The 12,800-nt window shown below is 62.7% G+C and overlaps 1 protein-coding gene across 3 annotated transcripts; it reads left to right on the top strand.

Moving 5' to 3' along the window:
* The first annotated feature begins 2,526 nt into the window (after positions 1-2,526).
* DOHH (deoxyhypusine hydroxylase) lies at positions 2,527-12,345 on the top strand. 3 transcript variants are annotated; one of them, XM_073324349.1, is made up of 5 exons: positions 2,527-2,695; positions 5,101-5,468; positions 6,192-6,268; positions 7,196-7,433; positions 9,005-12,345. In XM_073324349.1, the coding sequence occupies exons 2-5, from the start codon at positions 5,195-5,197 to the stop codon at positions 9,319-9,321; spliced, it is 906 nt and encodes a 301-aa protein (XP_073180450.1). In that variant the 5' UTR covers positions 2,527-2,695; positions 5,101-5,194; the 3' UTR covers positions 9,322-12,345. The 3 variants fall into 3 exon arrangements, with proteins under 3 accessions (XP_073180450.1, XP_073180451.1, XP_073180452.1); XM_073324350.1 differs by lacking the exon at positions 2,527-2,695 and adding an exon at positions 2,711-2,816; XM_073324351.1 differs by lacking the exon at positions 2,527-2,695 and adding an exon at positions 2,878-2,898.
* The last annotated feature ends 455 nt before the right edge of the window (positions 12,346-12,800 follow it).

The following is a 12,800-nucleotide window of genomic DNA, read 5'->3' on the forward strand; positions in this document are numbered from 1 at the left end:
TGTGCAAGTCAAAGCTCACTGTCCCCAAAGTGGATACTAATTTTTAAGGCCTCACTTTCTGGGGGCCTGACTGAGGGGCACCTTAAGGCCTGCCTTTCAGAGGTGCTGAGTTCCCACTGACTTCAGCTGAAGTTTTAAGCACTCAGCTTCTCTGAAAATTAGGCCAGAGGTGTGGGCTCCAGGAGGGGCAAGGGTTTAAGGGTGCAGAGGCCCAGCAGCACTTATTGTGGCTCTGATGGACTCCATGTGCTGTCCTTGCACCCGCAGGCTCTGCCCCCGCAGCTCCCACTGGGTGCAGTTCCCAGCCAATGGGAACTGCAGGGCTCCCACTCAGGGCGGGGGCTGCAGGGACCTGGCGGCCACTTCTGGGAGCTGCAGGGAGTCCACCTTAGCCCGGTCGCCAATGTTGACAGGAGCCACGATGGTCCCTGTTCGACTGGGTGTTCCGGTTGAAAACAGGATGCCTGGCAACCCTAGCTGGGGGCAGGTCTGGGGCCAGGAATGGAACCACGGCTAGGGGCCAAGTCTGGGGGTAGGGCTGCTGGCAGTGTGCACAGGGAGTATGCTACGTGGAGTCTAACTTTGGCCTTGATCCAGTAGAGCTCAGATCAGGGACTGATTGTGCTGAGTGCTGTACAGACAGAGTAACAGAGAAGTCCTGCCTCACCGAGCTCGCAGGCTAATTCTTACTGGTTATTTGTTTGCAATAAAACTGTTTCTATTGGGATTACAGATGACAAATCAGGACATATTTCTACTGACCATAGGTTTGGCCAACAGTTTACAGACGTGCCGAGGGCACAGAAATCGCCCCGACAAGCTCAGAGCTACCAGCTCCTGCAATATCACTGTGAGGGTCGGAATATTTGAAGTTTCTCATGATCCCGATTTCCTCCATCAAACTCCATGAATTATGCATTTAGTCTAAATGGCCCGTTCCCTGTACTTTCAGTAGGCCCAAAGCCACAGCCTGCACTCAGTTAAGGTGGCTGCCATGTCCCTGTGGCAATTGCAGGGAACTTCCATCATTTCCAATGGGACAGAAGCCAGGCTGCCCTTAGAGAAAATGGCCATCCTCTGCCCTCCATGGTTAGGGAGCTGGGCAGGAAAATGAAGAGAGGAAAGGGGGAGCGGGGGTGACAGGTGACTGCTGGGGTCAGCAGGGAATAGCAGGGTCCGAGAATATGGGGGTCAGCAGGGAATGTCAGGGTGCGGGGGATATGGGGGGACAGCAGGGAATGTCAGGGTGCGGGGGATATGGGGGTCAGCAGGGAATGTCAGGGTGCGGGGTGACATGGGGGAGCAGCCGGGAATGTCAGGGTGCGGGGGGATATGGGGGGGCAGCCGGGAATGTCAGGGTGCGGGGGGATATGGGGGTCAGCCGGGAATGTCAGGGTGCGGGGTGACATGGGGGAGCAGCCGGGAATGTCAGGGTGCGGGGGGATATGGGGGTCAGCAGGGAATGTCAGGGTGCGGGGTGACATGGGGGAGCAGCAGGGAATGTCAGGGTGCGGGGTGATATGGGGGTCAGCCGGGAATGTCAGGGTGCGGGGTGACATGGGGGAGCAGCCGGGAATGTCAGGGTGCGGGGGGATATGGGGGGGCAGCCAGGAATGTCAGGGTGCGGGGGGATATGGGGGGGCAGCCGGGAATGTCAGGGTGCGGGGGGATATGGGGGGCAGAGAGGGAGACTGAAGGAGACGGGTGCAGGAGCAGGGCTAAGGGGGGGTTGGGAAGGGATGGAGTGACAGCTCCCCCCATAATAAGAGCGACCCCTCTGCAGCTCGCAGGGGGACCCACGTTGTTTTCCGTGTACGTTTAAAGCAGAATTTCCGCCTTCGGCGTTGCCAGCTCCAGTGACTTGCCCAGGACATTGGGGGCCCCTCGGAAACCCCCAGCTCCTGGAGTCCTGGGATCGGCACCCCCCAGCCCGCGGGTGGCAGCCCAGGGCCAGTCACTGCGAGTGGGGATCCCAGCTGCTCGCGAGACCAAAGCTGGGGGGCTGGGGCCAGGACCCCCCGGTCCCGGCCAGGCTCACGGTCCGGGCAGACTGGAGCCTGCCCCGCACACAGGCCACGTGCGGCCGCCCGGCTCCTCCACTGCAGCCGGGGGGGGGGGGTGCGGGCCCGGCTGCCGCCCCCCAGCTAGCGGCGGGGAGATGAGCTGCCCCCTGCAAAGCGCCGCCCGTGGCGCTGCTGGGGGAGAGGCGGCTCCCCCCGGCACGGGTCGGGAGTGGTACGATCCGCCTGGGTGGAGGCGGCTCCCCCCGGCACGGGTCGGGAGTGGTGCGATCCGGCCGGGAGGAGGCGGCTCCCCCCGGCACGGGTCGGGAGTGGTACGATCCGGCCGGGAGGAGGCGGCTCCCCCCGGCACGGGTCGGGAGTGGTACGATCCGGCCGGGAGGAGGCGGCTCCCCCCCGCACGGGTCGGCAGTGGTACGATCCGTCTGGGTGGAGGCGGCTCCCCCCGGCACGAGTCGGGAGTGGTGCGATCCGGGCGGGAGGAGGCGGCTCCCCCCGGCACGGGAGTGGTACGATCCGGCCGGGAGGAGGTGGCTCCCCCCGGCACGGGTCGGGAGTGGTGCGATCCGGCCGGGAGGAGGCGGCTCCCCACGGCACGGGTCGGGAGTGGTACGATCCGCCCGGGAAGAGGCGGCTCCCCCCACGGGTCGGGAGTGGTACGATCCACCGAGCGGGTGAGTGCGGGGTCGGGCCCGGCGCGCCCCGGCTGCGCCCCCAGCCCCCGCCTGGCCCCGGGAGCCCGGCGGCGCGTTTCGCTCCGGGGGGCCGGGCCGGGCCGTGGGGCCGCCGGGACCGGTGAGCGACAGGGCCAGGCTGAGCGTCCCGCAGCGCCTACCCCGCAGCCCGGTCTCCGCGCCCCCAGCTCCGCGCGGCCGGGGTGCGTGAGCTGGTCCCCGGCCCTGCTGGGAGCGCCGGGGGGGCAAACCCGGTTCCTGCCTGGACCCGGCACGTGGCCGCACCCCAGTGTCCCGTCCCCCGGCGGGCGGTGCTGCGTGGGCGCTCCCCGGCTCCCGCAGGGGGCAGTAAGGGGCCGAGCCCTGGGGCACTGCGCCTCCGTCCCGCAGCCCCCTCGCCCCCCGGGGCGGGAGCAGGGGCGAGAAGCCCAGGGCTGTTTGCTGACGAGGGGTGGTGCGCACGGGGGGGCCTCTCCTCTGGCTGCGGCTGCTGACTGAGTCCCAGAGCGGGGGCAGGGATCGCTCGGTGGGGTGAGCTAAACGCAGGGTTGTGAGCTCCACCCTTGAGGGGGCCATTTAGGGATCGGGGGCAAAAATTGGGGGTCGGCCCTGCGTTGAGCAGGGGGTTGGGCTCAGTGACCTGCTGAGGTCCCCTCCAGCCCTGAGATTCTCTGATTCACTGTGACAGCAGCCAGGGGATTAATCCTAGAATATCAGGGTGGGAAGGGACCTCAGGAGGTCATCTAGTCCAACCCCCTGCTCAGAGCAGGACCGATCCCCAACTAAATCATCCCAGCCAGGGCTTTGTCAAGCCTGACCTTAAAAACCTCTAAGGAAGGAGATTCTACCACCTCCCTAGGTAACGCATTCCAGTGTTTCACCACCCTCTTACTGAAAAAGTTTTTCCTAATATCCAATCTAAACCTCCCCCACTGCAACTTGAGACCATTACTCCTCGTTCTGTCATCTGCCACCACTGAGAACAGTCTAGAGCCATCCTCTTTGGAACCCCCTTTCAGGTAGTTGAAAGCAGCTATCAAATCCCCCCTCATTCTTCTCTTCTGCAGGCTAAACAATCCCAGCTCCCTCAGCCTCTCCTCATAACTCATGTGTTCCAGTCCCCTAATCATTTTTGTTGCCCTTCGCTGGACTCTCTCCAATTTATCCACATCCTTCTTGGATCGAGCCAGTGACCCCTGGAGTAAAGGCATCAGCTCCCTAGCTCAGCTCTTTCTTCTGGGGAGGGCACTAATAAGGCGGGCGCGAGGCTGAGCGGTTGTAAAGCGCTTTGAGATGCTTGGCTGAAAGGTGCCGAAGGGGGGCAAGACGTCATTCACAGATACAGAGAGCACCTTTCCTCTCCAGGGGCTTCCCACGCGCAGCAGAGCCTGCCAGCGGGCCCTCTGTCAGCTTGGCCCAGGCCAGCACTAATGGCTATATGCCCGCTTCCCTTTTCGGTCTTGTTTAACGCACTCACTAGCAGGGCTGTAAAGTCTGGTGTCGACACTCACGGCCAGGCTAAAGGGCACTCCACCTGCTGGGGGCCTCACTGGGAGCCGAATGCGGCCTCCAGAGACGGACAGGCAGCACTAGAATAGCTGGCCCTGAGTTCTTTGGAAATTCTGGCCCCCTGTCGCCGGCAGAGGCCAGGTTTTTAAAAATGCATCATTGGTAGGGAAGACAAGGCCCAACAGTCCGTATAATCCTTAGCCCTTGTGGTCGTGGCTGGAGCAGTGCTGGGTACTGTGTGCCGCTCTGCCTGAATATGAAAAAAATCTCTCCCACCCGAACTGGGTATCGTGGAATCCTAGAATCTCAGGGTTGGAAGGGGCTGCAGGAGGTCATCTAGTCCAACCCCCTGCTCAAAGCAGGACCCATCCCCAATTTTTGCCCCAGATCCATAAACAGCCCCCTCAAGGATTGAACTCACCTCCCTGGGTTTAGCCGGCCAATGCTCACGACACTGAGCTATCCCTCCCCCACAATAATAAGTTCTCCTTCTGATTTCCCTGCATGCCTCCCCATGAACCAAACCGTGAATCTCCCATGCGGAGCTGAAGACCCCAGCTACCTCGCATTTATACCTGCTGCAGGTTTACACCTGTGCTTTCTACCTTTGCTCCCAGACTGGCACCTGCTGTCAGGTGTCTCCAAATGCCCTAGGTCTACTCTTGAATTTGAGGTTGGGCTTGAACACATGTTAACTAGCGGGATTGTAAATGGCAGAGCGGATGCTACCGAGAGGCCCCCGGGCACAAACTAGGGTTAAACATGACTAGCACAGAGCGGTTGTGTCCTGTCCACACCAGAGTTTTCAATTCTGTTAGTGAATGCGTTAAAACGTGACTGTGGAGTTTGATCTACCCCAGAGTATTGGAGACCTGACCCCTCTTTCTCGTGCCTAGGTTCTTGCAGTGCCTGGTTTGTGGGAGCTGCTGGCTGTAGATTAAGAGAAACTGCCTCTAGCTGGAGACCCCCGAGACTCTCCACCCAGGCACCATGGTGACCGAGGAGGAAGTGGAGGCCATCGGCCGGACACTGGTGGACACGATGCAGCCCCTGAAGGCTCGTTTCCGAGCCCTCTTCACCCTGCGCAATGTGGGCGGCCGTGCCGCCATTGACTGGATCAGCCGGGCTTTCGGGGATGAGTCTGCCCTTCTGAAACACGAGCTGGCGTACTGCCTGGGGCAGATGCAGGATGAGCATGCCATCCCCTGCCTGGTCCGGGTACTGCAGGACACCAGCCAGGAGCCCATGGTGCGCCATGAAGCAGGTACGAGAGCTCAGGGCGTGAGTGGGACTCTGTCCTGGTTCCATGGGCACAGAGGCCCTTGCCAGTCCAGTCCGAAACGGGGGCTGACGTAGCCAGGCAGGGCAGGGATGGATGGAATTGTGGCTGTGAGTCACAGCGTGTTCCTGGTGGGGCAAGAACATGTGCCAACCCTTTCCAGGTGTGTCTTATTTCCAGCTCTGGGCTGGCTGGCACCTTAGGGGGAGAGCCAATGCTCCACTCCACATTGCTGGCTCCCCCCAGTGGCTGGCGATGTGAGGAGCAAGGCGGCTCCCAACTCCCCTGCACAGCCCCCCGATGGAGCTCAGGGCTGCTGGGGCAGACCCCACATGGTGATGCATGTACCGTGAATCCACGCTCCAGGGGTCGATGCTAAACTCACTGGGGTGTGACGTTGCAGACATCTCCTCAACGCCAGGCCGAAGCTGCTTCCTGTCCCCGCAAAATGCCAACTCGTCTCTACCCTGGTGCCCGTGCTGCGTTTCCCTCTCCCTTTTCGTAGCTCGGCTGCCGCTCTTTAGAAGCGCCACAGCCAGGCTTATGGCAGGGCTGTCCCCCCGTTCCCCCCCACCCCGCCTCCAACCCCGGGGGAGGGGCAAGGCCTCGGTAATAGGGACAGCAGTGCGATAACTTGTCTCTGCGAGCGCCGCAGAACCCCGGCCACCCACTGGCTGGCTTCGTCTCCTCCTCCGCTCTGTGTTCCAGGGGAAGCTTTGGGAGCGATTGGGAACCCCCAGGTTCTGGATGTTCTGAGATGTTATTCAGAAGACCCAGTGATCGAGGTAAAGCTTTCTCTGCATTCACCTGCCAAGGGCAGCCGTCAGCACTGATCATACCGCCCAGCAGCCTGGGCCAGTGGGCAGAGCTCCACACTGGGACTGCAGAGATCTGGGCTCTATTCCCAGCCCTGCCACTCACCTGCTGAGTGACCCTGGGTAAATCCCTTCCCTGCTCCGTGCCTCAGTTTCCCCTCCCATGTTGGTCTGTTGAGGCTGAGCTCTTCAGAGCAGAGACTCTCTTCCTGTTTGTCTGGTCAGCGCCTGGCCTAGCGGGAGCCTGATCTGCTGTAACGCTGGCACTGATGCAGGGGTCCCCAGGTGGCAATCAGTGGGGCAGTTGTTGGGGGTTGTTATGCTGATGGGTGCACATGCCTCTTGTCTGTGCATTTTTTCTCATGCAGATAACAGCCCTAGTCCTGCTGGCAGTGCCGCTTTCCCCCATCCTCCCCCTGCCTGGGAGGGGCCCTGTCTGTGTAGCCCCATTTGATACTTGGCACGTCTGCTGCCATTGGGATTCCTGCTGACCAGGAACTGAACTGGCTCCAGTAAGGGGGTTATTTGTACCCCAGAAGGCCCAGTCACCCTACACAGAAGCAGTTCCTGCCTTTGTAAACCTCACTGGACAGCCGGACCCCGTGGAAGTGGAACGTCAGAGCTGCATGTCTGACCATTGGCCGCTCCATCACTCCTTTTGGGTGAGGCTTGACAGAGCTGGGGACGAGCCCTGTTGTGCCAATGGGCAAACTGAGTCGCAGAGGAGGATGTGACTTGTCGGTGGTGTCCCAGTGTGTCGGTAGCAGAGCTGGGGTTGGAGCCAGGAGCTGGGACTGCCAGTCCCATGCTCTGACCACTAGACGCTACTGCCTGGCTGGTGGGACTGCTCTCCACAGGGGATCCCAATGAAGGTGTGTCTGTCCCATTCTGCTGCAGGTAGCCGAGACCTGCCAGCTGGCAGTCAAGAGGCTCGAATGGCTGCAGAAGAACAAGGAAGCACCCGGCGCCGGCCCCTACCTGTCTGTGGACCCGGCTCCCCCTGATGAGGAGAAGGACGTCGCCAAGCTCCGGGAGACCCTGCTGGATGAGTCGCGCCCGCTGTTCGATCGGTACCGCGCCATGTTCGCCCTGAGGAACGTGGGGGGCGAGGCCGCGGCGCTGGCTCTGGCTGACGGTGAGAGAGCCCCGGATTGCCGATGCTGTGGCTTCTCCTCGCCCTCTCCCCTGGTCCATACTGAGTCCAGAGATCCCCAGTCGGGGGCCCCACTGCTGTGCTGTCCCCGGGACCCATCCCCACATGAGCAGCTGGGCTCCCCAGCTGGGTTGTATCCCTGCTATTCCCAGCACCCTCCACCAGGGGTCACCCTAGGGAGTGCCTCACTTTCCCCGGGCACAGGGCATGGGCTCAGCAGCAACCCCCCGCCCCCCAAGCCTGGGCCAGGGATGGGAAGAGCAGACGTGGCCCCCTGTTTCCCCCCCATGTTTTGTAATCCACTTACCCCCGGGACTTAGCTCCACTGGAGCCTTTGTCCTGTTCCGTGCCTGCTGGGCGGGCGGGTGAGCCCACAGCGTGAGTCGCCCACTCCCCGAGGAACCCCCCGGGGGCCGTGTCCGAATCCAGGATCCTCCATGGCAACGGTCTGCGGCCAAGACTCGCCCTGTGCCGCTGGAATCCAGAGACGCGGGGCGGGGGAGCCGACGACAGAGCCCCCGCCCTAGTGCCCTTGGCAGGGCCAACTCCCTGCCCCCTCGCCAGGAATCGCCACCAAACTGTGGCATCTCGGCTCCCTGAAAGGGGGCCAGTCGCTCGTGCTCCTCCCCTTCTGATGGGCATAAGAATTCCCTGGGGCAGGCAAGAGCAGGGGCTCCCAGTGTCTGTGGGGGGACCCCCTGCCCTTCCCGTGTTGGGGCGCTCCTTACTGAGAACCATTGCTCTAGGGAGCGTGCCTCTTCTCCCCCCCTCCCCAAGCTGAGTGCGGAGCCCCCCTGAACCTGCCCCTGTCCCGGGGGGGTGGGGGGGTTCTCTGAGCTGGCTGGTGCAATTGGAGACGTTCAGAGCGTTTCCAGCTGCACTCTGGGCGTCCTGCTGCCCCCGCTGCTGCCACCAGAGGGGGCCGGTGAGCCCGTCCGGCTCTGGGTGAGCAAGCAAAGGCCGGCTTCAGCGCTGTGGGTGGTTCTGCAGATCCAGCCCCTTGGGAGGGACCCACCCGCAGAGCCTGAGAACCCCAGGCTTGACCCAGTTAGGGATGAGCAGAGCTGTGTGGACCCTTCTGGAGTGAAATCCAGCCCCACTGCAAAGTCCGTCAGGGCTCACTGCCTGGGGTCACTTTCCCTGCCCCCCTAGGGTCCTCTGCCTTCCCGCTGGATGGGTGCTGCTGAGCGCAGAGGGCCCAGGCCTGTCTGGCAGACCACTACGGAGCAGGGCAAGCGCATCCCCTCAGCCCTGCCTGGAGGGACCCTTACGGGGCCGTTGAGTCTCCATGGCCGACACAGCATCTGGTGGGAGGGTGCAGGCGGACCCTGGCTGACCCCCACTCATTCCCCCAGGCTGGATTTGAACTCGCCGTGGGGCCAGGCTGCACCTGCCACTATTAGCCCCCGAGCGGCTGAACCCCCAGCAAGTCGCTCCCAGCCGCCCCAAGAGCAGTCGCAGCGGGAGGGTCTCTCCCTTCAGATCTATGCGGAAGGTGGGGCCCAACATCCCAGGGTGCTTTGGGTCACCACCTCCGACCCGTCTCTCCCCAGGCCTGGCGTGCGGCAGCGCCCTCTTCCGCCACGAGATTGGCTTCGTCCTGGGCCAGATGCAGCAGGAGGCCTGCGTGCCCCAGCTGACGGCAGCACTGGAGAGCATGGCGGAGAACCCCATGGTGCGGCACGAGTGTGCGGAGGCGCTGGGCTCCATCGCCAAGGCGTCCTGCCTGGAGACGCTGCGGGCGTTCGCCCAGGATGGGGAGCGGGTGGTGAGGGAGAGCTGCGAGGTGGCCCTGGACATGTACGACTACGCCAACGGCCCTGAATTCCAGTATGCCGACGGGCTGAGCAAGCTGCAGGCCTCGGGCTGAGCCGGGAGTCTGCCTCGGCCTCTGCGGGGAGCTGGGTCGCTGCCGGAGGCAGCCCCAGGGTAGGGGAGCCAGGGCCTGATTCACCCCTGCCCTGCACGACTGCTTGCACCAGGGCAGAGTGGGTGGGAAGCCAGATCCGCATAGTCCTGTGTGCTCTGTGTCCTGGGGAGGTAGCAGCATGGGCCGGCAGCAAGCCTCTAGCGCAGCTTGTTTCTTTGAGTCCCTGGGATGGGTCAGGATCTGTGCTGGGGTCCCAGGGCAGAGGTTTCAAAGAGCAGCTCTCTGGCCTGCCCGGGATCCAGGGTCTGGGTGTGTCGGGTGGGGCCAGAAGGGAGAGCAGGGCTCGTCTCTCAAGTCACGGGGGGTGGGTGGGTACAAGGGACTGTCACTTAGCTGCACAGACTGGGCCTGGGGCGGGACTCTCAGCCAGGGCTGGTTCTGCAGAGACTCCCTTCTCCATGGCTGGGCCTGTGCTCCAGCTCCATTGCTGCTGGGGGCCTCGTGTGCTGGGCTGTTGGCAGGCGTTTCAGGAGGCGACGCGCTGCTCGCCGCAGCTGCAGCCTTGCCAGACGCCAGCCAGAGCCTCTGCCCGCCCGGCCCCAGCACCGCTGGCTGAGTGTCCGCCCCCGGGCGCGGCTCAGACAGAGCCGGAGAGCACCTGGGTTTTCAACCTGCCCCCGGGCCTTTGCAGGCCCAGCTTTGTACTCACAGTGACGTGTGCTGTGCGGGGGGTGGCTGCCGTGCGGTGAGGCTGGGTGCCTGCTCTGGAAATCTGGCCTCCCATTTCCCTCCTGCCTGGGCAATGGCGGCAGAGAGGGAAGCTGCATTGCCCCAGAGCTCCCCTCCAGTGCCAGCCAGGGAGCAGACCTGCCAGGGCAACACAAACCCTGGCCACGGCTGCTTTCTCTGAGCCCTGGCCTGTGGCCAGAGGAGTCGGGGGCCTGTGGAGGCACTGCTATGGGGTCTCCCCCGAGCGGGTCGCAGCCAGCCTATAGCGCTGTGGGCATGTAGGAGGGTGGGGATGTAGGGGCTGGAGGTGGGAGCTTTGCAGCAATGCGCCAGCGAGTTCCCAAGGTGATCCCGTGGGGAGCCCTCTAGAACTGCCGTCCCTCGGCGTGTGCAGAGTGCAATGCCGAAGGCAGAGCTGGTCTAGTCTCTGCGGGGATGGGGCCGTCTTGCAGCAGATGGAGCCTGTGGGGGCCTGTTGGATACAGCCATTCACTTGTACTGGGGCTTGGAAGGGCTTGCGGGGAATAAATGGAATGGGGGGAAGTCTGGCATTGGCCTGCCTCCTTTCAGCACTGGACCAAGGGTGCCTCTCTTCCTCCGCTGGGCCTTTGCCCCCCTGCCAGCAGCCGTGCAGCCGGGCTTTCCGCTGTCTCACCTTCTGGGCCTTAGTCTCCTGCCACCAGCCCTGCGGCCAGTGTTCCTGCTGTCTCACCCACTGGGCCTTTGCCCCCTGCAACCAGCCGTGCTGCCAGGGTTCAGATTGTCTCACCCACTGGGCCTTAGCCCCTGGCCAGGAGCCATGCGGCCAAGGTTCACTAAGCTGTTCCACCCCTGGGCACAAAGGGCCATGTGGCTCTTGGAAGGAAGGTGTGAACGCTGCCCTGGCACAGAAGGGCTCACCCTGAGGGCGGGAGCCGTGCCAGTCAGCACCAAGCTGGTATAACGATAGCACCTAGCAGCCCCAGCTGAGATCCAGGCTCTGCTGTGCTGGGCGCTGATCAGCGTCAGCGAGGGTACCTGCCTTGATTTACCAAGGGGGCAAAGGGATGTTACTGCCGTGGGAGTTGGAGGGAGGGACACAAGGAGGGAGAGTGTTGGAGCAAACCGCTGGTCAGCACAGGGCAGAGAACTGCTGGAATGAAGTGGCTGGGCACTGGCTGCCAAGGTGTAAGTGGGGTGGGTGCTGGGGAAGCCCCTGGGCCCTAACCCCCCTGGGCCCTGCACTTGAACACCATAGCTTGGACTCATGCAGCCGAGCCTGGGTCCCCGCTGCCTGGTGCCTTGTGACGTCACTGGCCCCAGGGCACAGCTGGGTGGGTCACTGCCCATTGGCATGGTGCAGTTTTCACGCTGTCATCCCAGCCTGCAGGCAGCGGGGAATGGGGCTGGGCGTGGTTTGGCCATGAGTTTGCTCCAGTGGGGTGGGTTGGACACATTGCCTGGGCCCTTCGACTGCCTGTCTCTGGCGTCTGAGCTCCCCTGCCAAACACCAGCACTCACGGATTCCCAGGGCCCAGCCGCTCTGACCCGGGCGACACAGGCCAGAGACCTGCCCCCGAATCCCTCCTAGCGCAGAGCTCGTAGAAAAACAGCCCGTCCTGATTTAAAATGGTTGGTGACAGAATGCAGCCTGCCCCTTGGGAAATCGTCCCCATGGTTAATTACATGCACCTTTAACGTCCACCTATCTTTCTAGTGTCTGTGTCTGGCTTCGGCTTCCAGGCACAGGGCTGTGTGAGCCCCTCTCTGCTAGACGGAAGAGCCCAGCATTAAATACCTGTTCCGCGCGTAGATACTTGGAGTGGCAGCAAGACCCCCTTTAACCCTCCCTGGATTAAGCTAAATGGGTTGTGCTCTGAGTCTCTTGGTACGTGGCAGGTTTTCTAACCATCATCCTCATGGCTCTTCTCTGACCCTCTCCAATGATCAGCGCCCCTGGACTGGGGGCACCAGGCCAGGACAGCAGCTCCCCAGGGCTCTCTGCTTTCAGGGCCGAGGGGCACTGGGCTGTGATGCCAGGTCACTCGTGGATGCTTGGAGCGATCCCCGGCGTGAGCCTGGTGGTTTGTGTGGCAGCAGGGCCTGGTGGCTGGGGTGGCTTTGGCCTTTCCCCTCCTTCTTTCCCGGCTGCTCCCAGGCCAGCAGCTGTGTCCGGTTTGTTCACAGATGCTTTTTCCTCAGCAAAAGCCCTTTGTGAGTCACTCTCCCTCAATCCTCTTATTTCCTAAACCCTCTAATGCGGCTGCTGCACTTTGCTCGGGTGGGAGTGGGGCAAAGACCCGCAGCCTGCCCAGCTCCTGGGAGGGGAAGCGTGTGTCCTGCCAGGGGCCAATGCACTGGGTGGGCGGGGGGGCTGGAAGAGCCATGCCAATGGCATCGGATGGGCAAGAAACTGGCAAAGGAAAGTGCTGTGGCCAGGGGGGTTGCTGGGTATTGAGGGGGGCATGTATTGGGGCTGTGCTGGGTATGGGCTGGGTGGAGCCGGTGTCTGGTAGGGCCGGGGATCCTGGGGTGGTCGGGAGCCGGCTGAAGGGGACAGTTCTCCGTAGTGTTGTTCCGCAGGGGGATGGGGCCGAAGCCCTTCAACTGTTTCTGCGACCCAGACTGTGCAGCTGAGCATTCTGGCTTCGGGGGGCGAGGGGAGATTCTGACCCTCTCTCGCCCTGGGGGCTGGGTCCCTGCCTGGCTGGGGAAGGCCTGGGGACTTGAACCTGGGTCACCCACATCTGGGAAACCAAGAAGTCTCCACG

This window comes from Lepidochelys kempii, chromosome 25 (genome assembly GCF_965140265.1).
Source record: "Lepidochelys kempii isolate rLepKem1 chromosome 25, rLepKem1.hap2, whole genome shotgun sequence".
In the NCBI taxonomy this organism is placed as follows: domain Eukaryota; kingdom Metazoa; phylum Chordata; order Testudines; family Cheloniidae; genus Lepidochelys; species Lepidochelys kempii.

Coding starts and splice junctions, on each gene's coding strand:
- DOHH (XM_073324349.1), top strand. CDS start 5,195: ATGGTGACCGAGGAGGAAGTGGAGGCCATCGGCCGGACACTGGTGGAC. Junction 5,469..6,191: donor CATGGTGCGCCATGAAGCAG/GTACGAGAGCTC, acceptor TCTGTGTTCCAG/GGGAAGCTTTGGGAGCGATT. Junction 7,434..9,004: donor GGCGCTGGCTCTGGCTGACG/GTGAGAGAGCCC, acceptor GTCTCTCCCCAG/GCCTGGCGTGCGGCAGCGCC.